The sequence below is a fragment of the Oryx dammah genome, unplaced genomic scaffold (assembly GCF_014754425.2).
Source record: "Oryx dammah isolate SB20612 unplaced genomic scaffold, SCBI_Odam_1.1 HiC_scaffold_14, whole genome shotgun sequence".
Taxonomy (NCBI): Eukaryota; Metazoa; Chordata; class Mammalia; order Artiodactyla; family Bovidae; genus Oryx; species Oryx dammah.
This window is the reverse complement of record NW_024070198.1, coordinates 10,893,089-10,919,811: the sequence shown is the minus strand read 5'-3', so window position 1 is coordinate 10,919,811 and position 26,723 is coordinate 10,893,089. Positions and strand designations below refer to the sequence as shown.

General features: G+C 36.1%; 1 protein-coding gene across 6 annotated transcripts in view; it reads right to left on the bottom strand.

The window, feature by feature from the left end:
* The window catches only part of KIF20B (kinesin family member 20B), an 81,599-nt gene extending 54,994 nt beyond the window's left edge, over window positions 1-26,605 (bottom strand). For 2 of the 6 annotated variants that reach the window (XM_040254725.1, XM_040254729.1), the window contains exons 1-13: window positions 26,472-26,605; window positions 20,235-20,382; window positions 11,880-11,966; window positions 11,663-11,779; window positions 11,056-11,194; window positions 10,303-10,487; window positions 8,093-8,129; window positions 7,392-7,619; window positions 6,087-6,198; window positions 4,869-4,940; window positions 4,634-4,780; window positions 3,780-3,942; window positions 2,960-3,247 (exon numbers count right to left, since the gene is read on the bottom strand). In XM_040254725.1, coding sequence (XP_040110659.1) covers window positions 2,960-3,247; window positions 3,780-3,942; window positions 4,634-4,780; window positions 4,869-4,940; window positions 6,087-6,198; window positions 7,392-7,619; window positions 8,093-8,129; window positions 10,303-10,487; window positions 11,056-11,194; window positions 11,663-11,779; window positions 11,880-11,966; window positions 20,235-20,382; window positions 26,472-26,494 — 1,746 coding nt within the window. In that variant the 5' untranslated portion in view covers window positions 26,495-26,605. Of the gene's footprint in view, window positions 1-2,959; window positions 3,248-3,779; window positions 3,943-4,633; window positions 4,781-4,868; window positions 4,941-6,086; window positions 6,199-7,391; window positions 7,620-8,092; window positions 8,130-10,302; window positions 10,488-11,055; window positions 11,195-11,662; window positions 11,780-11,879; window positions 11,967-20,234; window positions 20,383-24,555; window positions 24,665-26,471 lie in introns of all 6 variants that reach the window. The other 4 variants (XM_040254730.1, XM_040254731.1, XM_040254728.1 and 1 more) reach the window with 3 other exon arrangements.
* Window positions 26,606-26,723: the final 118 nt, after the last annotated feature.

Below are 26,723 nucleotides of genomic sequence, written 5' to 3'. Positions count from 1 at the left end.
ACACACATAATTAATCATGTAATATGGACAATGAACAATAAAACAATTAAAATTTGACATTATAGCCAGTATAGGTATTTAAATTATAGCAGTCAAGAAAAGAGCCTGATAGCCTTTTTTTAAGGTTTCTGATTAAAGTTTCTCAATAATGAACTAATTAATAAACTCTCTCAAAGCTACAGATCTTTCACTTTCTCAATTTGATATTTGAAAATATTTTACAGATATCTTGACTTTGAAATTCTAAGAACTTCTACTGAGGAAATAATTTTATATTTTGGCTATAAAATAGTCACTGTGTTTTTTGCAACAATGAGTGATTGTATGTAAACAAAAAAAAGTAACATTCAACTCAAAAGTCAAGCTTAAGAAATGGGTTCAACTATGGTACCATCATACAGTACAACTATTGTAATGAATTATGATGACATATTTACAATTCATAATTTCCACAACTTATTTTTAAATGAAGAAAATCCATTAACAATATTGTAACAAACAGTAAAAATCCATTAACACGATCAGTAGATTTAGAGACATTTATATTTATTTCCCTTTTTCTAGATTCTATCATGATTATATAATATTTTTATAATTTTAAATAACCACAGACTTTTCCCAGTTTAAAACAATAAATATTTAATAGTAACTCAGTAGCTACTGAAGAAGAGGGGCTTCTCTAATGGCTCAGATGGTACAGAATCCATCTGCAATGTAGGAGACCCAGGTTCAGTTCCTGGGTGGGAAAAATCCTCTGCAGAAGGGAATGGCAAGCCACTCCAGAATTTTTGCCTAGGATATCCCATGGACAGAGGAGCCTGGCAGGAAGAGCCCATTGGGTCACAAAGAGTCAGACACAACTTAATCGCACTTTCACTTTTCACACTGAAGAAGAAATGTGGGAGACTCAAAAGAAATCTGTATGAATGTGGGAATACCTTGGGAAATTGGTTTCTTTCAGTAATTCCCAACAACTAGTTTTCTATCACTGTTAGTATATGATAAAGTACTGAGTGAAAAAAATTCTGGTTGGTTATTCAAGTTAAATGAATTTTAAGCATAAACATGTTATTATCAATATATTTCATAATGAGATTTAATACATTTCATAATGATCTTTAATACTGACAACCCTCTAATTAATAAAATGCTAACAATTGTAAAACATGAGAAACCTAATCATTTTCATTTTGAGAAGTATTACAAAAAACTTGGATGAAATTTTAATTTTGAAGTACCCAGTCAATATTATAAGATATGCATTTACACTATATAATCCTACATAAATGACATTATTTTTCCTTAATAAATTCATTAATGACTAACTTAGTAAGTTTAACAAACACTACATTGATATATAAACTTCAGTTTTGAGATCAAAAAAAATTAAAGGACGACTATTAACGACAGCCTAGTTTTTCACTGAGGGAAGTACTACATTACAGAGATCCAGGGTAAACCAGGTTCAATCACATAGTGACCAGATAAACTAGAACTAATGGCATCTGGAGCTTTCATCTTCATTTCTAAGCAACACAGGCACAACAATGGCTTTCAGGGACACTGGAATAAACTATTAAGATGAGAGTATTTAACTCGATACATCATTGATCTAGTTAAACTTCTACAGCACTATGATGTCAGATGTGTCAATACCACTGAAGTCAGTTAATGAGGGGAACCAGTCATGTGGACACGATCTGTATTTCAGAACTGTGTGCATGCGTGCTAGTCACTCAGTCGTGTCTGCCTCTTTACAACCCCATGGACTGTAGCTCCCCAGGTTCCTCTGTCCATGGGATTCTCCAGGCAAGAATATTAGAGCAAGTTGCCATTTCCTTCCCCACGAGATCTTTCTGACCCAGGGATCAAACCTGCATCTCCTGCCCTGGCAAGCGAATTCTTTACCACTGAGCCACCTGGGAAGTCGTATTTCAGGATTAATGAAACTTAAATATATGTATGAATTTTATTTGGACAGAAATTACAAGAAACACCATTAACTCTTATTTGTTTCTATAAATGTAAGACGATCAAGCAATTTTTGTTTTAAATAAATTGAATAATTGGTACTAGGCACACATTTTGCACTCTTGTACTTAAGACTGCAAGGTAAAATTTTGGAGGAGTATGCTAAAATCACAGGGTGAAAGGATACTGTGGAACAATGAAAAGAGATCTGAAACACAACACTGAGTTAACCAAAACTTGGCTTCACCAAAAATGGAGAAATCAGACATTGTCTGCCTCCTAATGTGATTCAATGCTCCCACTGAATGTTCCCATTCACAACTTCATATATATAACAAGCTTGCCTGAAGTGTTAACCTAGATCATCTTATGATAATTATCTTATGATAATAAGATGATCCAGACTGGAGGTTTGCTACACGACAACACACACAGATTTTCAAAAGTATCTATGCTAGATTAGAGATTAACTAAAGAAACATAATAATCAAAAGCAATGTATTGAGTTGTAGATCAAAAAGAAAGTGGCTATGAAAGGAAATACTTGGACCACTAGAGAAATCTCGATATGGACAATACAACACTATGTTACTGTATTAATGTGAAAGTGCTTAGGTATGAAAATGGCCTTTTGATTGTGAGGAACGTGCCCACGTTCTTGGGAAACATGCTGAAGGAGTCAGTTGTAAGGTGTCATTATGTCTGCATCTTGTTTTCAAATGATACAGGCCAAAAAAACGTGTATTCACACTCACAGAAAGAGAATATAAAAATGGCAAAAATTTTAACAACTAGCAAATCCAGATGAAATGCAAATGAGTATTCATTATATTATTCTTTCTATGGGTGTGAAAATTTTCAAAACATGTAAATGAAAGATAAACTTAGTGTACTGTTGGAAAAAACGGGAGAAAGAGCCTTAAGAATTATTAACCATAACTTCAGAATAATAAATAAGCCCATTTTAGAAATATGAGTTAATACATACTCTCTTCCCCGCATGGCTACTGAAAGCCTTATCATCCTCTAATGTATTATCTAGATCTTCATTAGTAAATTCAGTTTCCACATTCTGCTTTTCTTCAGCTTCTTCTAGATCCTCAACCAAATCTTCATCTTCCACCACATCTTCTAGGCTACTTTCCCATGAAATCGTGGACCTTTTTTCATTTAGTATTTTATTATCTGAATTATTAATATCTAATGATTCATCTTGAGATTTGACAGATCCAAATGATTTCTCTTGAGAGCAATTTAAAATATCTGGAACACAAACCTGGTAAAATATGCAATGTAACTTTTAAAACAAAGGTAAAAACTGTCAACAAAGAAAAAACAATTATAAATTTAAGTCAAATGACAACTTGAGAATTAAAAAGAAAAATCTATACAAATATACAGGAAGGAATTAACACACTCAAATACATATTTGATAAGAAAAAAGCTAATTACACATGTATACTAGACATAAATCTACTTTCCTGGGTTAAGTTCTTGGTACTATTCCCAGCAGGGAGTTTCCTAATTAGCCACTAAATAAGCCAGATGGACAGCAGAGCATATAATTCGCTGCATACTTCCAATTTGTAACGGGTAAGTTATTTATTACTGAGGTCATTTACTCTTAAGCACGGGTAACTTTCAATTTTTTTCCTATGCCTACTACTCAAATATTACATTTTTAATTTTCAATTATTTTCTAGGTTTACAGCTTTAAGTACAAAATGTATTATCTACTCTAAGAAAAAAAATCATTACTACTCTAATAATACGAAGCTTAACAAATTCTGAAATTTAGCTATATTTACTTTTTGTGCAATGGCTGAGAACTTCAACACATTCAGTGTCTCATCATAGGCAAAAGAACACTGGCTGATGTTGACAATCATACATATCTTCCCTTTACCATTAAAAAAACTTTGAAAATAGTGGGTCAATTTACTTTCCCGGAAAGGCACATGCTGTTGAAACCTATGGAAGATATTTTCAAAAAATTAAAAGTTAAAGCAAGTCTCGTGAAGTCAGGATACTGATAAATTTTACAAAGAAATAACATAACAACCATGGACTTAAATTCTAGGTTAGTGATTAGTTTCATTTGTACTAGTCATTTTCTGTTTATTCATGTTGTTTTCTTTAAACACTGCTACTATTATTAATACTGATAGTAATAACCAATTAGGCAAAATGTAAAGGAAGTCACAATGAAGTGGGTTGTGTTCTCTAGTGTATAGCAATTATGCAATATATAAACCTTAACTAGAAAATGGTAAAGGCTGGATTTATCATTTACTTAGCCTAAAATGCTAGTTAATATAGAAATCTATCACATCTAGAAAACCAAAATGCATTAATAAGAATATGGTTTCAAAGTCTGTTAATAAACCAGCATTAAAAGCTTGTTATCTAAGTTGTCTGTTGATACATATTTGCTACAAAAAATACTGTGTTTACCTGAGTCACTGGCATTGACTGATAATGCTTTTCATTTCTATCATTTTTTTAATCCAAGATCTCTAAGAAATTTTTATTACAATCCATTCCTAGTCATTACATAAGAAGCAAGTTAAAAACAAAAGCTTTCTAAAACTAGCAAAGCTGAAAGTTTAAATATTATTAATATAACCCTTGATATGCTGATAACATGTTCAGCAACTCTTACTTTGACTTTTCGCTGTTCTTCAAAACACTGATACACTTTCCCAGGGTCAATAAAGAAGAGTTGATGTTCCCAGTCTCTCTTAACCTTTCACCTTCATTCTGTGTCCTCATGCTTCGTTCTGAGCCAGCAAGATCACATAAAGACAATCTAAATTAACCAGAGGAAAAAAACTTTAAAAAATTCTTCAAAACAAAAAATTTCAAAATAATTACAATTTAAACAATGCTCAACTTACTCACTGACTCGTATTACATGTGGTATTTCTGAATCTTCAATCTGTAATATTCTAATGGTAAATATGCTGTGACTAAAAGAAATAAACAAAGTTAAATATTATCACTCATTCTTTATTTCTGCATTCTAAATAGAAGAGGCAAGCATCTAAATCAATATCTATTTTTCATCCTAATACTAGCCATCATTACAGTACTACATTCTCCAACTAGCTGTCAGGTATCTCAATTTGGTACTCCACTGTCACCTACATAACACTCGACTACTAAAACCAAAGAGCTTATCTTTCTTTCACTTAGCCCCAGATCCTTCAAATTTACTCTTCTCAACATTCCAACTTCTATGAATGGAGTAATTCATAATAAAGTCTCAATTTGCTTGCAAAGATATTACTTATTAAAATGGTATAACGTACAGCTAATCACTTGAATCAAGCAAAGTATACATTTGGCTTACGTGCCTAAATATTGGCTTATCTGGATTATATGTTGTCCTTAAGCCATACTTGGGAGATGGGGCTCTTTCCCCTTTAAGAGAAAATCTGTTTTCAGTATCTCACTATTTAAACTTAACATCCTTTTGTCTCATTCTCTAATCCCTTCCATTAAAAACATCCTTCCATAGCCCTTTGAAGTACTGGCCTAACTCAGTATTTATACAGTGTCTATGTTCACAGAGTAAGTAGAAAAAACACAGAGAAACGTCCTATATTACAGGCAATTAAAACATTGAGCTTAGATATTTACATATAGAAAGAATAAAAATACTTCACATTGAGTGCCAATTAGTAAACGGTATGTTAGAACAAGAAATTAGTCCTGATAATCTTATGTGTTTAGCGCTCTTTAGTTTACAGAATGTTTTATGCCTACAAATTAATTTAACATATCAGAAAACCTACTGTCTGATTTAATCTTAAATTAGTTGTATTTAAATGAGCACAGCTACTAGGGCTTCCCTAGAAGCTCAGTTGGTAAAGACTCCACCTGCAATGCAGGAGAGCCAAGTTCAATCCATGGGTTGGGGAGATCCCCCTGGAGAAGGAAATGGCAATCCACTCCAGTATTCTTGACTGTGGAATTCCATAGACAGAGGAGTCTGGTGGGCTACAGTCCATGGGATTGTAGAGTCCAACGGGGTTATGTGACTTTCACTTTCAAATTAGCACAGAACACCTGGGTGCCTCAGGTCAGGCTTATACTACAAATTTACTCCTTACCTTCTACTAGAAGCATTGTTCAGTTTTGTGAAAGCAACACTCTGGTGCTTTGTTCCTAGCTTTAAAAGTCTATATGCTTCTTTGGCATCAGATACTTGAATCCACTGTAGATCTTTAAAAAAATGAAGAGGCACATATCAATTTACAAATGTACAGCATTTTCTATACACTGTAATCTCTTTGAAGATTTTTAATCTCTTTCCTAAAGACATATAATGAAATCTTTCTTTTAATAACACGTCCTGCTGCTGCTGCTGCTGCTGCTGCTAAGTCACTTCAGTCGTGTCCAATTCGGTGCGACCCCATAGACGGCAGCCCACCAGGCTTCCCCGTCCCTGGGATTCTCCAGGCAAGAACACTGGAGTGGGTTGCCATTTCCTTCTCCAATGCATGAAAGTAAAAAGTGAAGTGAAGTCGCTCAGTCGTGTCCGACTCTTAGTGACCCCATGGACTACAGCCCACCAGGCTCCTCTGCCCATTGGATTTTCCAGGCAAGAGTACTGGAGTGGGGTGCCATTAAGTATAGCCAACTCAGGTATCTCATATTCCACTAGAAAATAAGTACACAAGATGAGGATATTGTAATGATTTTCTAGGATAAACACAAAAAGTAAATGTTCTTCCACAGTTTGCCAAAGGGAGAATTAAAAATAGGTTAAGAATCCTCAGAATTAGACATCCGGAAAAAAAAAAAAAAGAGAAAGTACATTACAGAGTAAACCTAGAAAATTAACTAGTTATGAGATTTTAGATAGATTGCAATTCATTTGTGAGTCATGGAATCAAACTTCTTGAGCCATAACTAGCATTTTGTAAAAATGAAGTAGAATGTATGAAACACCAAAGTGTATTCCTTGCAGTGAGGGTAAATATAATTAATGATAATTTCCAATTGTAAATATGCACAAACACACACACACGCAGGTGGAGAATCATGATGTCATTAATAAGTATTTCCTACTGTAGGGTAGTGATTTTTAAAAGGTTGGGAAAATACCACTGTGGTATACCAAGTAACTCCAAGGTCTGAATACTGTTACAAAGCGGCAAAATAATGTGAATATACACACACAGCTTTTACTATTCCCTAAAATTCAATCAATAATACTCAAGAAACAAAATACTAAACCCTTTTACCTTCAGGTTTAATGAACATACCAAAACATATTTTCAAAGCACAAACTACTCTTACTATCTTGCTATGAATAAATAGTATAAAAACTTTCAATTTCCAGTCTGCTTTCCTATAACAAAGCCTAGAAAGAAACTTCAGAGCAAAAAAGTAAAAAATACTCATCAGTATACCTTTTATGAAAGAATAGCCTTTTACATCTTGGGAAAGGCGCAGTGTCTTTCTCTTCTGGAATTTAGATGATACAGGAACAAACAAATCATAAATACATTCATTGTAAATCTCAAAGAAAGATACCCACACAGAAAATTTTCTATTAATATTCATATTCAAGTTTGAGTGTTCACAATCTTTCATGGATTCTTCAAACTCTGGGATACTCAAAGAGTTTGTTAGACTTCCTACAGAAAATTTAAAAAAAAAGATAATCACAAAATTAAATAAGATAATAGGCTATTATCTTATTATCTTTTAAGACTCCCCAGCTTGAGAAACTAAGTATCCAAATCTTCTGATTAGCAGTGTTAAACATTTTTGGGACAAAGCAGATAAAAATATTTGTGTTAACCAAAATTTGGCTTTTTTGTTTTGCAAATATGTTAATAAACCAAAATGAAATTAAATGTAAAGGACAGACAAAAAAAATAGTGCCACTCTTGAATCCAACATAAAAGTTAACAATCAGTAAAAGTTAACAATCAGTTACTAAATCCAAATAAAACCTTATAGTGACTGGCATTTCATATAGTTATGTACCATTTTTAAGTATTATTGACTGTGTCATTAAAGAAATTAAATCACCAGAAGTGATTAAAAAATTAAAAGCTTTTAAATAATCAACATCTTAAAAGTATATGAGAAAAGGAAACCTTACCATAAAGAGCACCATCACTGTCATTATGCATAACAACCTGAAAAAGATTTAAGTTAAAAAATGTTTTTAGTTAAGATTAAATAACCAGTAAATTCATTACCTATCCAAATAAGTCACCAGCCTTTCATCTACTCAATTCAACAACCTAATAGGAAATTTGGGGAAACTATAGAAAATATTCAAAGGAATGCCATCATATATAATCCCTGCCACTCAGAGGCAATTACTATTAATATCTCAATTACTATTAATATCTTCTATTCTTTTCCCTATACTGATTGCATTGTAGGCTTTCTCTCTATAAAATTAAAAATTATTAACAAACATCTGGTGGCTGCATAACTGACTAGATGTGATATGAAATGACTTAATTAAATACTACTAAGATAAACATCTTATATATCTTAGCATATTTTTTCTTTCTGTAATTTCATTGTTCCCTTAGGCTATATACTTTAATCTGAATTGGTAGATGAAAAGATATGAACTTTTTTTTTAAGTTGTCACTAATAATATAGTATTGCTAAATTGCTTTGGAGAAATACAGTTTACAATCAATATATGGAAGTGAAAATGTGTATCTCATGTCATATAACTGAAACATATAATATTGTACAGCAACCTCAATAAAAAGAGATTTAAAAAAAAGAAAGTGTGATCTCATGTTTTTAATATTTTAATAATTTCATAGGCAAAATAATATTTTAACTAGATAACCTGTTAGAGAATTTTTTTTCAATATTAATGACTTGAATTTCCTCTATGAATTATCTATACAAATGTCCACCAATCTCCACAAATTTTGTTAAAATACTATTTTACTTTCAGAGAGCATAATCATGGACTCTGAACTTTACTCTCTACTGAGCAACAACACTACTTTTAAACCCGGATTTCTAAATTATTTAAAAACAAATACCCATCAGTGTTTTCAATATATCCAAAAAGATTGTTAACAGTTTTTAACAATCTCAGAATAAACATGTAAAAACATAACACAAAATCCAGAAGGCCCAGAAGGAATAAATAGACAAGTATAACTTTATTAAAACATGTTTTAATAAAAAATTATTAAAAAGGAAAAAGGATAAAACATATACAGAACAGACATGAATTAGTGTTATAAGAGATTTATGGTATGTTCAATAAAAGAGCAAGTTATAGTCTGTATAATAAAATCTCATTTTTGTTCAAATAAAAGACCATTATCCCACATACAAAGAAAAAGGAATAAAGATATATGCGACTGTTTATGCTGCTGCTGCTAAGTCGCTTCAGTCATGTCCGACTCTGTGCGACATCATGGACAGCAGCCCACCAGGCTCCCCGTCCCTGGGATTCTCCAGGCAAGAACACTGGAATGGGTTGCCATTTCCTTCTCCAATGCATGAAAGTAAAAAGTGAAAGTGAAGTCGCTCAGTCATGTCCGACTCTTAGCGACCCCATGGACTGCAGCCTACCAGGCTCCTCCGTCCATGGGATTTTCCAGGCAAGAGTACTGGAGTGGGGTGCCATTGCCTTCTCTGGCGACTGTTTATATATGACTATATTTGCCTGTGTATATGAACTTCCTGGTGGCTCAGAGTAAAGAACCCGCCTGCCAAGGTGGAGATGCAGGTTCAATCCCTGGGTCCAGAAGATGCCCTGGAGGAGGAAATGGCAACCCATTCCAGTATTCTTGTCTGGGAAATCCCATGGACAGAGAAGCCTGGCAGGCTACAATCCATGGGGTCACAAAGAATCAGACATGACTCAGCGACTAAACAACGTATAGACATACAGAGAAACCTCAGTACACAGATTTCATTTTTTTTTTGGTATACCAAGAAAAAGATCAAAAAGGGTATGTTCATATCTGTTAATATTAGTTTTTCTCTTCAGAAATGAATTATTCATTTTTCATATCCTCTTGTTTAGATTTTGTATATACACATTACTTTTACAAATAGAAAAAGGAATTTTAAAAAATCATTATATAGAAAGTTGCTGTTTCTACAACCACCTAAAATGATTAAAGAACATTTACATTTATTTTATTTAAACATTTCAGCTGTTTGTATAATATAAAATGAAGAAATGTCTTCAAAAAAACTTTTAATCACAAAGAAAAGACAACAACCACAAGCTATTTCAATACAGGCTGAAACAAACTGAAGAGCTAATAAAGGGTCACAATTATGTGTATTTTATCTGCTAAAATACTCCCATACCTCTTTAATTTGCCGAAGTAATGCACTTTTGCTAGCGACTTCTTCTTTCTCTTGGTCTGGTGATAACCGTAAGTATTCTCTGGACCTATGTGGTTTAAGGTTCATCTTTGTATACAGTCTTTCCTGAAGACTATCAAATAATACATTCAAAGTTCGAGGAAGAATGCCAGTATTTTCTTCTGTGCCTATGACAAGAATTTGTGTTTTATAGTCTTTCAAAGTACTAAGAAAGAGTAAAGAAACATTGTTGAACTACCAAGACTCCTTTTATACCACCAATAGGCAAGGGTAAAAAAGTATGACAAAAAGTGAGAAAAGCTGCAGATTACTCAGTGTTCCATCACTTTGGTTTTCATTGTATAACTGACATTTATCAACTATTAGTCTGATGTAAGACCTGAAATTTTACATTCAGATCAGATTTTAAGACTGGCTATCATTCATTATCACAAAGTATAAAAGTAAAATAAAATATAAAGTGTTTCCCTGGTTTTCTGTGCTTAATTCTTTATGTTACGTCAGTCCTTTTTCCAAGTTTTCATCATCATTTAATTCTTTTATCATATGGGTCAAGTAGTTTCACAAATTAAGTCAATCTGATCTAAAAGCCATGGGCAATACACATTCAATATGCTATTACTATTAAAAACAGAGCAATTCTGCAAGGTAATAGAAATAAAACTATAAGTATTATGAAAATGAGCAAATATTAGGGCTTCTTTTTTTCTTTCTAGCAAAAATAAAACCATTTACCTTGAAATGTGTAAGTTTTTCCAGAATTGGTGAGCCCGTAAGTAAAAATCAGCCGACTCTGTCCTTTCAAGAGGTCTTTAACTGGCTGCAGAATGCAACCCTGGAAGAATTCCTTCTGTGTAGTTTCTGGGCCAAAAACCTAAACAAGCATTTTTTAAACCAAGTCTTTTTAGAAAATTCAAGTTAATAGTCACGAGTTCTACCCTTTACTACTTTTAATATTTAGAAGATTCTCTCTTACAAGCCTCATTCTTAAAATAGTTGACATATCCCCAATCCCCACAGATACAACTGCTAGTTTAACTACTGCCAAAAGTTTTCATGACAGAAATCTGATCCAGCCAATAACCTTGCATCTCAATTTTTAAAAGAACATTTCCACCAACCACAAAGAGACTGTAAGATTTTTACAATGATTTATTCAATTATATATTTACACACCTAAAATTTGAGCCCTACCATTGAGAAAACAATACCAGAACCTAAGATCTAAGTTTCATAAGCACAAGGTATCTAGAGTTCACTGTATACAATTAGGTAGCAATTTAGCTTAAGCCAAGTCTCTTTATCTTAAAAGAAAAACCTTCAGTTTCATATGGGTACCTACCTTGGAAAAACTGAATTTCTGTGCCATCTGCCCAGAGCTTTTCTCACTTAAACGACCAAGGGCACACTGAGGCTCCTTCAGCACAACAGTCTGTGAATCCAGAATATACACACAGCCCTAGAACACAAATAATTAAAAACCCACAACAAGTATATTAAAATGATGATATTGTACCCACTTGATGGAAATAAATTATAAAATTAAATTCAGCACCAACCTCAGACTCATGTTCTTTTTCTGTCTGTGTGAATGGTCTTACTCGAAGACAAACTTGGAGATAATCTTTAGATTCAGAACTGTTTGCCTTAAAAAGGAGAAAATATTTTAAAGATATAAAATGTAGATTGTCAGAGATCACCTTTCTTTAAAGTGGCTGATTGTTACACAATAATCTGAGATTATACAAAACCTCTAGGCAAACAGTGACTCTTCTGTCTTCATCCATTTTATATTTGTTTAAAGAAAAACAAATCTGTTTTTAAAAAAAAAACAAAAATGCCAGAAAAGATTCAATTTCCCCTGTCTTCTATATTTATATTTAAAGTTTACAATATGCTTCTTTGGCATAAAATCGTAACTTTTATAACCAGTACAAATAACAGGGCTGAGAGTCACTAAAACATAGAAGAGTAGAGTAAATCACAAGTAACCAGAATACTCAATTAACCCAAATGCTCAATACATCATGCATTTTTATTTATTTACTTTGGTGTATTATATTCTCCTTACTGCTCCCTTTGAGAAAGCAATTAGCTTAGTTCACTTTTTAAAAAATAATTTTAAAGAAATGCTTTATCTTAAAAAGTAAAAAGAAAACAACTACATGAAAAACACAATTCACCAAACAAGGCACAAAAAGAAAAGTTGAATAACCCTACAACTATCAAAGAAATTCATCTTATATTCAAACAAAATAACCCTACATAAAAACTCCAAACCCTCCAAAAACCAATACCATTTGCAATAACCTGGTAGTTCACTGCTGCGATTTGTGGGGTCGCAAAGAGTAGGACACAACTGAGCAACTGAACTGACTATGACTAATGATGTTGAGCACCTTTTCATGTCCATATTAACCCTATCTATAGCTTCTTTTGTGAAGTATCTGTACAAATCTTTTGCCCATTTTTATTACACTGTTTTCTTATTCAGTTCAGTTCAGTCGCTCAGTCGTGTCCGACTCTTTGCAACCCCATGAATTGCAGCATGCCAGGCCTCCCTGTCCATCACCAACTCGCGGAGTTCACCCAAACTCATGTCCATGGAGTCTGTGATGCCATAGAGCCATGTCATCCTCTGACGTCCCCTTCTCCTCCTGCCCCCAATCCCTCCCAGCATCACAGTCTTTTCCAATGAGTCAACTCTTCGCATGAGGTGGCCAAAGCATTGGAGCTTCAGCTTTAGCATCAGTCCGTCCAATGAACACCCAGGACTGATCTCCTTTAGGATGGACTGGTTGGATCTCCTTGCAGTCCAAGGGACTCTCAAGAGTCTTCTCCAACACCACAGTTCAAAAGCATCAATTCTTCGGCACTCAGCTTTCTTCACAGTCCAACTCTCACATCCATACATGACCACTGGAAAAACCATAGCCTTGACTAGACAGACCTTTGTTGGCAAAGTAATGTCTCTGCTTTTGAATATGCTATCTAGGTTGGTCATAACTTTTCTTCCAAGGAGTAAGCATCTTTTAATTTCATGGCTGCAATCACCATTATTGATATGTAATTGTTTTAATATAATCTGAAAAAAAGTTCCCTGTCAGGAAAAAAAGAGGCAAAAATTCCCTAACAAAATATTAGCTAATATATAAAATAGGAAAGTATATCCTAACGAAAAATAGTTTATCCTAGTGCAAGGTCAAGCTGGCATTTAAAAATCAATTAGTACATTAAAAGAATAAATGAGAAACTTTCATCACTACTAGATGCAAAAGAAGTGCATATGAATGACTTGAATTTGATATATGTATTCAACATCCATTCATAATAAAAATTACAGCAGACTGGAACAGAAGGGAACACCTTAACCTGATAAAGAGCACTTATGAGAAACCTATACTTAACATCATATTTGATGACAAAAGAGTGAATCAGAGAAGAGTAGCAAGATGAGTAACAACAAAGGGATTTCTGCTTTCACCACCTCTATTCAACACTCTATTAGAGGTTCTAGATGTTTTAGCCAAAGTCATCAGGTGAAAGGAGGGGGAGAGGAGGAAAGAAGTGAAGGAGAGGGAAGAGGAAGAAGAAGAGAAGAAAAAGGAAGAGGAAAAGGATGGGAAGGTAGAAATAAAACTGTCTTTATTCACACACATCATGAACATCTACATTTTTATATGTTAAAAATCTGAAAACACCTTCAAAAAAGTTATCAGAACTATTAAATGAGTTTAGCAATGTAGTATGATAGAAGACCAATATCCAAAAAGTCATGTTTCTGTATATGCTTGGAAGAAACAGAATTTGATTTTAAAAAACAATACCATTTACAATAACCTCAAAAATTATGAACTAATTAAAGAAAAATCCTAATAAAAGATCAGGAACACCATACAATGAAAATTAAAAAAACATTGCTCAGAGAAATTAGAAGGAACCAAAATAAATGGAGATATGCCTTATTCATTATTTGGTAGACTCAGTGACTTTGTTAAGATATCCATTCTTCCAAAACTGATCTACAGATTCAATGCAATTGCAACAAAAAATCCCAGGAAGTGTTTTGGAGAGATTAACTGACAAGCTCATTTAAAAACTCACAGATAAATGCAAAGTTCCTAGAACAGTCAAAACAATTCTGATAAACAAGAAATTTGATTGGCTAACACTACCACCTGAGTTCAACACATTTTAAAGCTACAGTGATCAAAACAGTGGGGTACTGAGAGCCAGAGATAGATAAATGAAACAGAATATATAGAGTATTCAAAAATAAACCTCCACATACAAAGTATTTGATTTATGACAAAGTAAAGGAAATGCAGTACAGAAATGATAGCTCTTTCAACCAACTGTGCTAGAAGAACAATTGGATATCTATATACAATTTCAAAAATAGTAATTTGAATACATACCTCACATTGTATAGAAAAATTAATTTCAAATGGGTCACAGATCACAGACTTAAATATAAAACTAAAACTAAAAATTTCTGAAAGAAAACATAGAAGAAAACCTTTGTGGCCTTAAGCAAAGATTTCTTAGATATGCCATAAACAGCATAATACATAATAGAACAAACTGGTAAAATGGATGTCAAAATTTAAAACTTCTCTTCAAAAACACTTGAAGGATGAAAAAACAAGCCGTAGAGGAAATACTTGCAAAGGATGTTTCTGACAGACAGATGTATCAAGAGAACATAAAGAACACTTAGCATACAATTAAAAAAAAAAATCTTTTAATGGGCAAAAGATTTAAATTGACATTTCTCTGAAGACACACAAAGGGCAAATAAGCACATGAAAACATATTTAGCATATCTGGTGATTCAGTTCAGTTGCTCAGTCGTGTCCGACTCTTTGCAACCCATGAACTGCAGCACGCCAGGCCTCCCTATCCATCAACAACTCCCGGAGCTTACTCAAACTCATGTCCGTCGAGGCGGTGATGCCATCCAGCCATCTTATCCTCTGACATCCCCTTCTCCTCCTGCCCCCAATCCCTCCTAGCATCAGAGTCTTTTCCAATGAGTCAACTCTTCGCATGAGGTGGCCAAAGTACTGGAGTTTCAGCTTTAGCATCACTCCTTCCAAAGAACACCCAGGACTGATCTCCTTTAGGATGGACTGGTTGGATCTCCTTGCAGTCCAAGGGACTCTCAAGAGTCTTCCCCAACACCACAGTTCTAAAGCATCGATTCTTTGGCACTGAGCTTTCTTCACAGTCCAACTTTCACATCCATACATGACCACTGGAAAAACCATAGCCTTGACTAGATGGACCTTTGTTGGCAAAGTAACGTCTCTGCTTTTGAATATGCTATCTAGGTTGGTCATAACTTTCCTTTGGTCATTAGGTAAATGCAAATATCAATTAGATTATCAATATGTACCTATGAGAATGACTAAAAATAAAAAGACTACTCAGGATAGCCAACATGAAATTGAAAGAGAGGAACAAAAATGAAGGACTCACAATATCCAACTTTAAGACATACTATAAAGCTACAGTAATCAAGATAGTGTAGCAAGGGCAAAAGAACAGAATCAATGGGACAGAAGAGAGCCCTGGAATAGACCAACATGAATATAGTCAGTTGATCTTTGACAAAAAAGCAAAGGCTACACAAGGGAGCAGACAGTCTGTTCAACAAACGGTACTGGCGCAACTGGACATCCACATGCAAAAAAATTAACCTAGACATAGACTTTATACCCGTGAAAGAAATTAACTTAAAAAGAATACAAACATAAATATAAAATGCAAAACTATTACAATTCTAGAAAATCTGGATGATCCTGTGCTTGGCAATGACTTTTTTGATTCAACGCCAAAGGCATCGATGATCTATGAAAGAAATAACAGATAAGCTGGGCTTCATTAAAACTAATTTTATGCTTTGTAAAAGACGTAATCAAGAGAATGATGAGACAAGCCAGAGACTGGGAGAAAATATGTGCAACAAAGATACCAAATAAAGGACTATTAGCCAAAATATATAAAGAATTATTAAAATGTAACAATATGAACAAAAAATGATTAAAATGGGCCAAAGACCTTATGAGGTATCTTATCAAATAAGATATACAGATGAGAAATAAGTATATAAAAAGGTGCTCCACACTTTATGTCATCGGGGAAATGCAAATTAAAACGAGCTATCACTACACATCTATTATAACAGCCAATATCTGAACACTGACAACCAAATGCTGGTGAGAATGTGGATTAACAGGAATTCTCATTCACTGCTGGTGGGAATGCAAAATGTTACAGCCATTTTGGAAGATAGTTTAACAGTTTTTTACAAAATTAAACATATTTTTGTCCCATACAATCTAGCAATCATGTTCATTGGTAATTATCCAAAGAAACTGAAAACTTATGTCCACAGAAAACTTGCACATAAATGCTCTTTAAAGTTTTTTTCATAGTTCCCCAAAAGGAAGCAACTAAAATGCCTTTCAATAGGTGAATGAATAAACTATAGTACATCCATATAATGGAATATAATTCAGAACTAATTATAATTCACAACTAAATTTATAATTATAAATTATAAACATAAATTAAAATTATAAACTAATATATACTTATATATATTTAGTTTAAACTATAAACTAAATTAAAATTAGAACTAAATATAATTCCGAATAATAGAAACAGTGAGACTTTATTTTTTGAGCTCCAAATCATTGTGAACAGTGACTGCAGCTATAAAATTAAAATGCTTGCTGCTTGGAAGAAAAACTATAACCAACCTGGAAAGCATGTTAAAAAGCAGAGACATTACTTTGCTAACAAAGGTCCATCTAGTCAATCTATGGTTTTTCCAGTAGTCATGTATGTATGTGAGAGTTGGGGACTATAAAGAAAGTTGAGTGCTAAAGAATTGAGGCTTTTGAACTGTGGTGTTGGAGAAGACTCTTGAGAGTCCCTTGGACTGCAAGGAGATCAAACCAATCCATCCTAAAGAAGTGAGTATTCGTTGCAAGGACTGATTGCTGAACCTGAAGCTCCAATACTTTGGTCACCTGATGCAAAGAACTAACTCATCGGAAAAGACCCTGATGCTGGGAAAGACTGAAGGCAGGAGAAGGGGACGACAGAGGATGAGATGGTTGGATGGCATCACCAACTTCATGGACATGAGTTTGAGTAAGCTCCAGGAGTTGGTGATGGACAGGGAAGCCTGGCGTGCTGCAGTCCATGGGGTCGCAAAGAGTCAGACACAACTGAGCAACTGAACTGAACTGAACATCCACATAATGGAATATAATTCAGAACTAAAAACAACTGAACTATGAAGCCATGGCAAGACATGGAAAAATCTTAGATGCCTACTGCTAGGTGAAAAACGCCAATCTGAAATGGCTACAGTTAGTATAATCCCAACTATTAAAATATGATATTCTGAAAAAGGCAAAACATTGGAGTAGTTTATAGATCAATGGTTGGTGGGGTTGGGAAACAGAACAGGTGAAACAGATGAATTTCAGGGTAGTGAAAATACACTGTATGATACCATAATGATGGATACATGTGATTATGCATGTTCAAAAGAATGCATACCACCACGAATAAACCACAATGTAACTATACTGTAAAGAATATGAGTGATAATGGGTCAAAGTACATCCATGAATTGTAACAAATGTACCTCTGTGGTGGGAGATGTTAATAATGAAGGAAGCTATGTGGAGACAAAGAGAATATGGGAAATCACTGTATCTTCTCTTCATTTTAGCTGTGAATATAAAACTCCTCTAAAAAATGAAGTCTATTTAAAAACAAACAGGTTGACCACACCAAGGGTTGGTGAGGATGTGGAAGAACTGAACTCTCACACACTGTTACTGGGAATATAAAATGCTATTATCACTTTGGAAAAGTTTGGTAGTTTATTAAAAATGATCCAGTCATTCCAACCCTAGGTATTCATCCAAGGAGGGGGGGAAGAAAAGGAAACATGTATCCATACAAAGATTTGAATACAAAATTTCACAGAAGCTTTGTTTGATAGCCAGACACTATAAACACATGTGTCCATCAGCAAGCAAATGCCACTGTGATACAAAAGCAGACCTAGAAGACCTAGAAAATAAGTAAACCAATCAATATTTGAATTTCATATAATTTTCATGTCATGAAATAGGATTTTTCTTCTTCAACCATCTAGAACTGTAAAAACCAGTGACAGCTTGTGAGCAGTACAAAAACAGGCCATCCCTTCCTCTCTTCTTTTATGATTAAATGAGCTAAAGTAAAAGAGCCTGCCACATGAAATGGGTATTAAATAATTTCTTTTATCTATGTTCCCTATACTCCCTCTTCCCCTTCCATCACTTTTTTTTTTTTTGCCATTACATAGCTTTTTTTTTTTAATTGGGTATTCACATGGTTGTTGTACATTTCTGCTTTTCAGAGGTCTCATAAAGGTATTTTAGTTGCATTCTAGTCTGCCTTTTTGCTAGTGTCAGTTCCTAGACCACTTACTTAAATAACACACACACAACACACACACACCCTACCACCCCTCCCCAAAGTCAACTCTCTGAGTAGTTTTAAATTCCCAGCAAAACTGAGGACTGAGCAAGTACATGAGGAAGTACAAAGTTCTCATACTTTCTGTCCCCACCCAAGCACAGCTTTTCACCCCATACCAGAGTGGTAACTTTGTTGCATATCATTATCACCCAAGTACAGAGTTTCCATTAATTAGAGTTCAGTCTCTTTTTTATTAGGATACAGTTGATTTACAATGTTGTTAGTTTCTGCTATATAGCAAAGTCAATCAGTTATACCTATGCATGTATCTACTCCATCTGTCCTTATAAAATGGGTTAGTAGATCTCTAAGGCATCAAAGTTAACAATCTAATCTGTAATAAAGAGAATATAAATAAATTGAAAGTAAATTTGTAAGAAAAAGTCTATAAACACAGCAAACACAGTAACAGGTAGGGTGGTAGAAACCTAGTAATGTTTATTTCTTAAACACTACTAAGTTAATATTTTTTAATCTGCATTATTTTTTAAACTAAGGCCTGCAGTTCCCAGGGGCATAGTGGAATATTTGACATTTTTGAGAGAACCATAGCAATATTTGACACGTTGAAAACCATGAAGTAATTTGGTTTCAACACTGGATCACACTACTTCTTTTGATAAAGTCATATCTTAGTGAAGCTGGATTTCTCAGTGGTTGTTGTGATGAAAAGCCAAGTACAACCCCAAAACGATGAAGAAAAGGAAATGAAGATGGCAGTGTCTAATCTGATTCCGAAGTTTGAGAAGTTGTGCAACACCCAAAAGGCACACATAACCCATTAGTAAGTAACCCCTGGTTAGTGAAGAAGGATGTTAAAATTCTTTTTTCATTTCATTTTTTCTCAAATGGCTACTAGGTCAGGCTGGAGAAGGCAATGGCACCCCACTCCAGTACTCTTGCCTGGAAAATCCCATGGACAGAGGAGCCTGCTAGGCTGCAGTGCATGAGGTTGCTAAGAGTCGGACACGACTGAGCGACTTCACTTTCACGCTTTGGAGAAGGAAATGGCAACCCACTCCAGTGTTCTTGCCTGAAGAATCCCAGGGATAGAGGAGCCTGGTAGGAAGCCGTCTATGGGGTTGCAGAGTTGGACACGACTGAAACGACTTAGCAGTAGCAGCAGCAACTAGGTCAGGCATAAATAGTTATTAAGTTGTCTGCACCTACTATTTGGAAAGGAACTGTTATATATTTAGGGCACCATGAAAAAATTACTGAGATAAAAGTTTGGCTTAAACCTACAAGGTTTGGAAAACTCGTCTTTAGTCGTACCTGTCAACAAATGTATGTGTGCATGTGTGCACATGTCCATTTCCACTCAGTCACGACAATCAACATAATACTTTTCTTGTACTTACCTCAGTGCTTGAAGCAACTAAGGAAAATTCATGAGAGAGGTCAAGCTTAATGCCATCAAAATTTATTTCTGAAGGTCTTGCAAGTGGGTCAGCACTGAAAACATAAGACGGTCTAGACATCCCATCTTGATTTAAATTAGATTCCATTCTGCAAGAATAACAGTAACATCTTTAGAAAATCTCAATAATCAGCATATAAACCATCCATAGTTTAAAAAGTCTAGGAGTCCAGCCTGCTACTTCTTGCCACATAACTAGATTTCCAAAAGATATTACTATTTCATCTATAACATAATGAGTCATGGAAAAGACAAAAAAACAGATTATTTATAGATTCTAAATCAACTAATATTGGACACTGCCTACCACTACTGTTCATGTGATCCAACCTATAGGTAGATTCATCCAAAGAGATTTCAAGAGTGAAGATAATCCACAAAGTAAGATAGTATAAAACATTCAGTCTCTGTCTGAAATGCTCTCAGAAGTCAAATAATAAGGTGGAATAAATATAACCTTGTGCTTAGTTTTTTTAGTGTCTTCTGAAGAATATTAGACCTTGTAATGTTTATAATTTAGGAGTTAAATTCGGTTATCTGGACAATTTCTTTCAACTAAATTTTTCCAAACAATGCAAGTAAAAAGTAAAGTACTGGGCATTCCCTGGTGGTTCAGTGGTTAGGACTCAGCATTTTCACTGCCAGGGCCAGGGTTCAATTCCTGGCTGAGGAAATGAGATTCTGCAAGCCATGCAGCATGACTTAAAAAAAAAAAAAAAGTGATGTGAACGTATTTAAAACAGTACCTGATATGTCAACAGGTGAATATGGAATACTTTACAGGTAAACTACTACACCCATAAAAGATGTACTTTTTCCTAGAACTAACACCCAAAAAAGATGTCCTTTTCATTAGAGGGGGCTGGAATGCAAAAGTAGGAAGTCAAAAAATACCTGGAGTAGGGGCTGGTGCACTGGGATGACCCAGAGGGATGGTACAGGGAGGGAGGTGGGAGGGGGATTCAGGATGGGGAACACATGTACACCCGTGGCAGACTCACGTTAATGTATGGCAAAACCAATACAACATTGTAAAGTAAAAAAGAAATACCTGCAGTAAACAGGCAGATTTGGCCTCAGAGTACAGAATGAAGCAGAAAGAAGTAGAGTTTTGCCAAGAGAATGCACTGGTCATAGCAAACACCCTCTTCCAACAAGACAAGACTCTACACATGGACATCACCAGATGGTCAATGCCGAAATCAGATTGATTATATTCTTTGCAGCCAAAGATGGAGAAGCTCTATATAGTCAGCACAAACAAGACCAGGAGCTGACTGTGGCATGAACTCCTTATTGCCAAATTCAGACTTAAACTGGAAAAAGTAGGGAAAACCACTAGACCATTCAGGTATGACCTAAATCAAACCCCTTATGATTATACAGTGCAAGTGACAAATAGATTCAAGGGGTTAGATCTGACAGAGTGCCTGAAGAATTGTGGACGGAGGTTTGTGACACTGTACAGGAGATAGGGATCAAGATTAACCCAACGAAAAAGAAATGCAAAAGGCCAAAATGGTTGTCTGAGAAGGCCTTACAATTAGCTGAGTAAAGAAGAGAAGTGAAAGGCAAAGGAGAAAAGGAAAGATATATCCATTTGAATGCAGAGTTCCAAAGAACCGCAAGGAGAGATAAGAAAGCATTCCTCAGCGATCAAAGGAAAGAAATAGAGGAACATAATAGAATGGAAAGACTAGAGATCTCTTCAAGAAAATTAGATACCAAGGGAACATTTCAGGCAAAGATGGGCACAATAAAGGAGAGAAATGGCATGGTCCTAACAGAAGCAGAAGATATTAAGAGGTGGCAAGAATATACAGAAGAACTATACAAAAAAGATCTTCACGACCAAGATAATCATGATAGTATGATCACTAACCTAGAGGCAGACATTCTGGAATGCAAAGTCAAGTGGGCCTTGGAAGTATCACTACAAACAAAGCTAGTGGAGGTGATGGAATCTCAGTTGAGCTGTTTCAAATCCTGAAAGATGATGCTATGAAAGTGCTGCATTCACTATACCAGCAAATTTGGAAAACTCAGCAGTGGCCACAGGACTGGAAAAGGTCAGTTTTCATTCCAATCCCAAAGAAAGGCAATGCCAAAGAATGCTCAAACTACTGCACAATTGCACTCATCTCACATGCTAGTAAAGTAATGCTCAAAATTCTCCAAGCCAGGCTTCAACAGTACGTGAACTGAGAAATTCCAGATGTCCAGGCTGGATTTAGAAAAGGCAGAGGAATCAGAGATCAAATTGCTTTTGCTGGATCATCAAAAAAGCAAGAGCATTCCAGAAAAACATCTATTTCTGCTTTATTGACTATGCCAAAGCCTTTGACTGTGTGGATCACAACAAACTGTGGAAAATTCTGAGAGAGACTGGAATACCAGACCACCTGACCTGCCTCTTGAGAAATCTGCATGCAGGTCAGAAGCAACAGTTAGAACTAGACATGGAACAGACTGGTTCCAAATCAGGAAAGGAGTATGTCAAGGCTGTATATTGTCACCCAGTTTATTTAACTTATATGCAGAGTACATCATGAGAAATGCTGGGCTAGAGGAAGCAGAAGCTGGAATCAAGATTGCTGTGAGAAATATCAATAACCTCAGATATGCAGATGACACCACCCTTATGGCAGAAAGCAAAAAAGAGCTAAAGAGCCTCTTGATGAAAGTGAAAGAGAAAGTGAAAAAGTTGGCTTACAACATTCAAAAACTAAGATCATGGCATCTGGTCCCATCACTTCATGGCAAGTAGATGGGGAAACAGTGTCAGACTTTACTTTTGGGGGCTCCAAAATCACTGAAGATGGTGATTGCAGCCATGAAATTAAAAGACGCTTACTTCTCGGAAGAAAAGTTATGACCAACCTAGATGGCACATTCAAAAGCAGAGACATTACTTTGCCAACAAAGATCTGTCTAGTCAAGGTTATGGTTTTCCAGTAGTGATGTATGGATGTGAGAGTTGGACTGTGAAGAAAGCTGAGCACCGAAGAAGAATTGATGCTTTTGAACTGTGGTGTTGGAGAAGACTCTTGAGAGTCCCTTGGACTGCAAGGAGATCCAACCAGTCCATTCTAAAGGAGATCAGTCCTGGGTGTTCTTTGGAAGGAGTGATGCTAATGCTGAAATTCCAGTACTTTGGCCACCTCATGCGAAGAGTTGACTCATTGGAAAAGACTCTGATGCTGGGAGGGATTGGGGGCAGGAGGAAAAGGGGAAGACAGAGGATGAGATGGTTGGATGGCACCACCGACTTGATGGACGTGGGTTTGGGTGAACTCCGGGAGTTGGTGATGGACAGGGAGACTTGGCGTGCTGCAAGTCATGGGGTGGCAAAGAGTCAGACACGACTGAGCGACTGAACTGAACTGAACTGATGCTGGGAAATACTGAAGGTAGGAGGAGAAGGGGACAACAGAGGATGAGATGGTTGGATGGCATCACTGACTTAATGGACATGAGTCTGAGTAAACTCCAAGAATTGGCAATGGACCGCGAGGCCTGGCGTGCTACAGTTCATGGGGTCACAAAGAGTCGGACATGACTGAAGGACTGAACTGAACTGAAACTACTACAACTAAATTAAACATCTCACTAAATTTAAAGACAAATGTAGAGGTAAGCTTCACTGATAATATTTACTGAGAATCCACTAGGTGCACAATATCAGGGAGAAATGGAGAGAGCCCCACATTCTTTGGATATTATGATATACTGAGAACGGTTACTGCCAATAGGGTTCCTGGCTGAAGAAGGTACTTGTAATGGGCATCCACAGGCATTAAGTAAATGAGCCAAAGATGGCCCCCGTATACTGGTCCTGCATTGTTTACTTTTTCACAGCAGGCTGGCAACAGTAGTTCAAAAGACCAATCAGGTGTCAAAGTCAAAATTTTTTACATCTGTTTGCTTCATACATAGCCAAAATAAGCTTAGTTTTAGCCATTTAGAGCCCATCTGGTTTGCACATTCCATGAAACTGCACTCAACCATCTGCTAGCCACAGACAAAATCCAAGACTATAGAGACCCCAAAGCACAGCTGCCCTTTGAAGTTCTCAGACATGCAGACTCCCTGCTGCGCTGTTGAGCAAGGACACTTATACTGAGCTCCCTCTGCTATCACTGCCACTTCTCCCCAGTGCCTTACCCTCCCCTTCTAGGTGACAGCCCTTCTTCACTCTTGTCTCCGAGAAGTCTCATGTTTCGGGCAGCTTTCCAAGCTTGCAGTCCTGGCCGAGAGCCAACCTGCTGAAGATCCTTGTGTGCTACTGCCACCTTGTGGTGCTGTCTGTTTCCTTTATCAGCGTTGAAACCCCCAAACTCAATACAACGCTGTTTCTCTTTTTTTCCTAAACTTCAAAGATTTAAAGAAACTATACATTTACCTTCAACAAACCCAGCAAACTACAAGATCAACCAATCATACAATTAAACACGTTTACTCTTTATTGCTTTTTGCTTTCATTATATCATCAGTGATGTAATCAAAATGAGAAAAGCATTTAAATGTAGTTTGATAGAATATTTCAAATATTTAATTTATGGGTAAAAATTAGAAAAAAATGTATCTGACAGAATAAAAACCACTGATCTTAAACACAGAGGAAAAGTTTACAAAAACATGAACATAATGGCTTGACATTTCATAACTCAAATTTTATGGAAATGCCCAGGTAACTGGAAAGTAACCTTCGTTCTTGGCCTTCAATTAATTTTTGGCTTAAAAAAACGTTGACACATCTTTTATGAAATTACTAAGTTAAAAAGAATATTGTACTTCCTTAAAAAAAAAATGTTACAGTTGTCTGTGCTTGTTTCTATGTTCAGTTTTCAATGAATAAACTGCCCCTTAACAATGATAAACTTGAGAGATATACTGTCACTACCTGTACTTTTAGTTAACTTCTATGGATATGTGGCCTCCCTAACTAGACTAGAAACGAGAGCAAGGACTTTGTCTTATACTACTCTGTACCCCTACAACAAATTCAGAGATTTAGGCAGTGATAAAGACTCCCTGTATAGTGGGTTAAGTAATAATAAAATCCTCTATGCGCAAAAAAAAATTTTTTTTTGGTCCTATCTCTAGCCAACAGCAAGGTTCAAGACCTCACTTCGGAAGGCTGTTCCCACGTCTGAGAAATGGTATCCTCTATCTTCTCTCCAATGAGATTTCATGGTTGAAGACTGATTGCTACTGGGGTTGCTGCATGTCAAAAAAAGTTTTCACAATTAACGTATGAGTCTTTTACATTATTTTGCAACCTGTAGTCTCAGGTCTTGGACATTTAATAAAATGTACACAGTTATGGCTGTTTCGGGGTAATACTATCTTGTTTTAAGAACGGATTCAAACCTGAATTTGATCAGCTTGGGGATTAAAAACAAGCTAACCCATAAGGCTCGAACTTCTATCAGTTAGCCCTTCAGCAAGGAATATTAGCGACACCAAGCAGGAATCACTGAACCAAAAAGTATAATGAGATGGGGGAAACCTTCCAAACTGGGGGTAGGGGGTGGGTGGGTGGAGATGACTGCAGTCATCGCACTCGCCACACACACACCCCCTTTCGCTCCGCACTGCAAGACCAAGAAGGGAGCGCCCCGGCACCAGCGGTAGCAGTCTGGAAATAACTGCACAGACATCGAACCCCCCGACTGCCCTAAAATCAGACCAAGCCACTTGCCGAGCAAAATGCTCACCTTGGGGATACAGGACACCAGATTTGGCAAAGGAGGCCTGATCCTCAAAGCAGCAGTAACAATAATTAAAATACTAAGGACTGGAAATACATAGTGCTTCCTATACCAATGGCACTGTTTCTAACAGTTTTACACATTATCCTTATCTTCGTTAAGAGCCGGAAGAGGTAGGTTCTATAATTAATCCCTTTCAACAGATGAAACTGAGGCCCAGAGATACTGAAGTCGTTGCCTGCCCTCAGAGCTAATAAGCGGCGACTGTTTTTCAGTCGCTCGGTTGTGTCCGACTGTTTGCAACCCCATGGACTGAAACGGCGGAGACCAGATTTAAATCCTAACGCTGTAAAATGGTTCAGCCCTCCACAGAGCACCCGGAGCCCCAGGTATCGACAGTAACCTGACGGGCGTCTCGAGCCTCAGAAGGTACTCACACCGTCTGAGACCTTTCTTCACCTCACCTGGTATGTACGCAGTCCCCCATTTCCTTCCTCGGGCCCTCACCTGCAAACGTTATCCTGCTAGCCCGACCCGAGACCAGCGCCAAGTTACTACCCTTTTCAAATTCAAACAATGGCGGCCACGGTCCCGCATTGAACGCTGGGAGTGGGCGGAGCTTCCGGAAAGACGCGTCGGAGCGCCGCGGTCTCTCTCTGTGGACTTCTCTTCCGTTCCCGGGAGAAGCTTTCAAATTTGGGGGCGGGTCTTGGTAT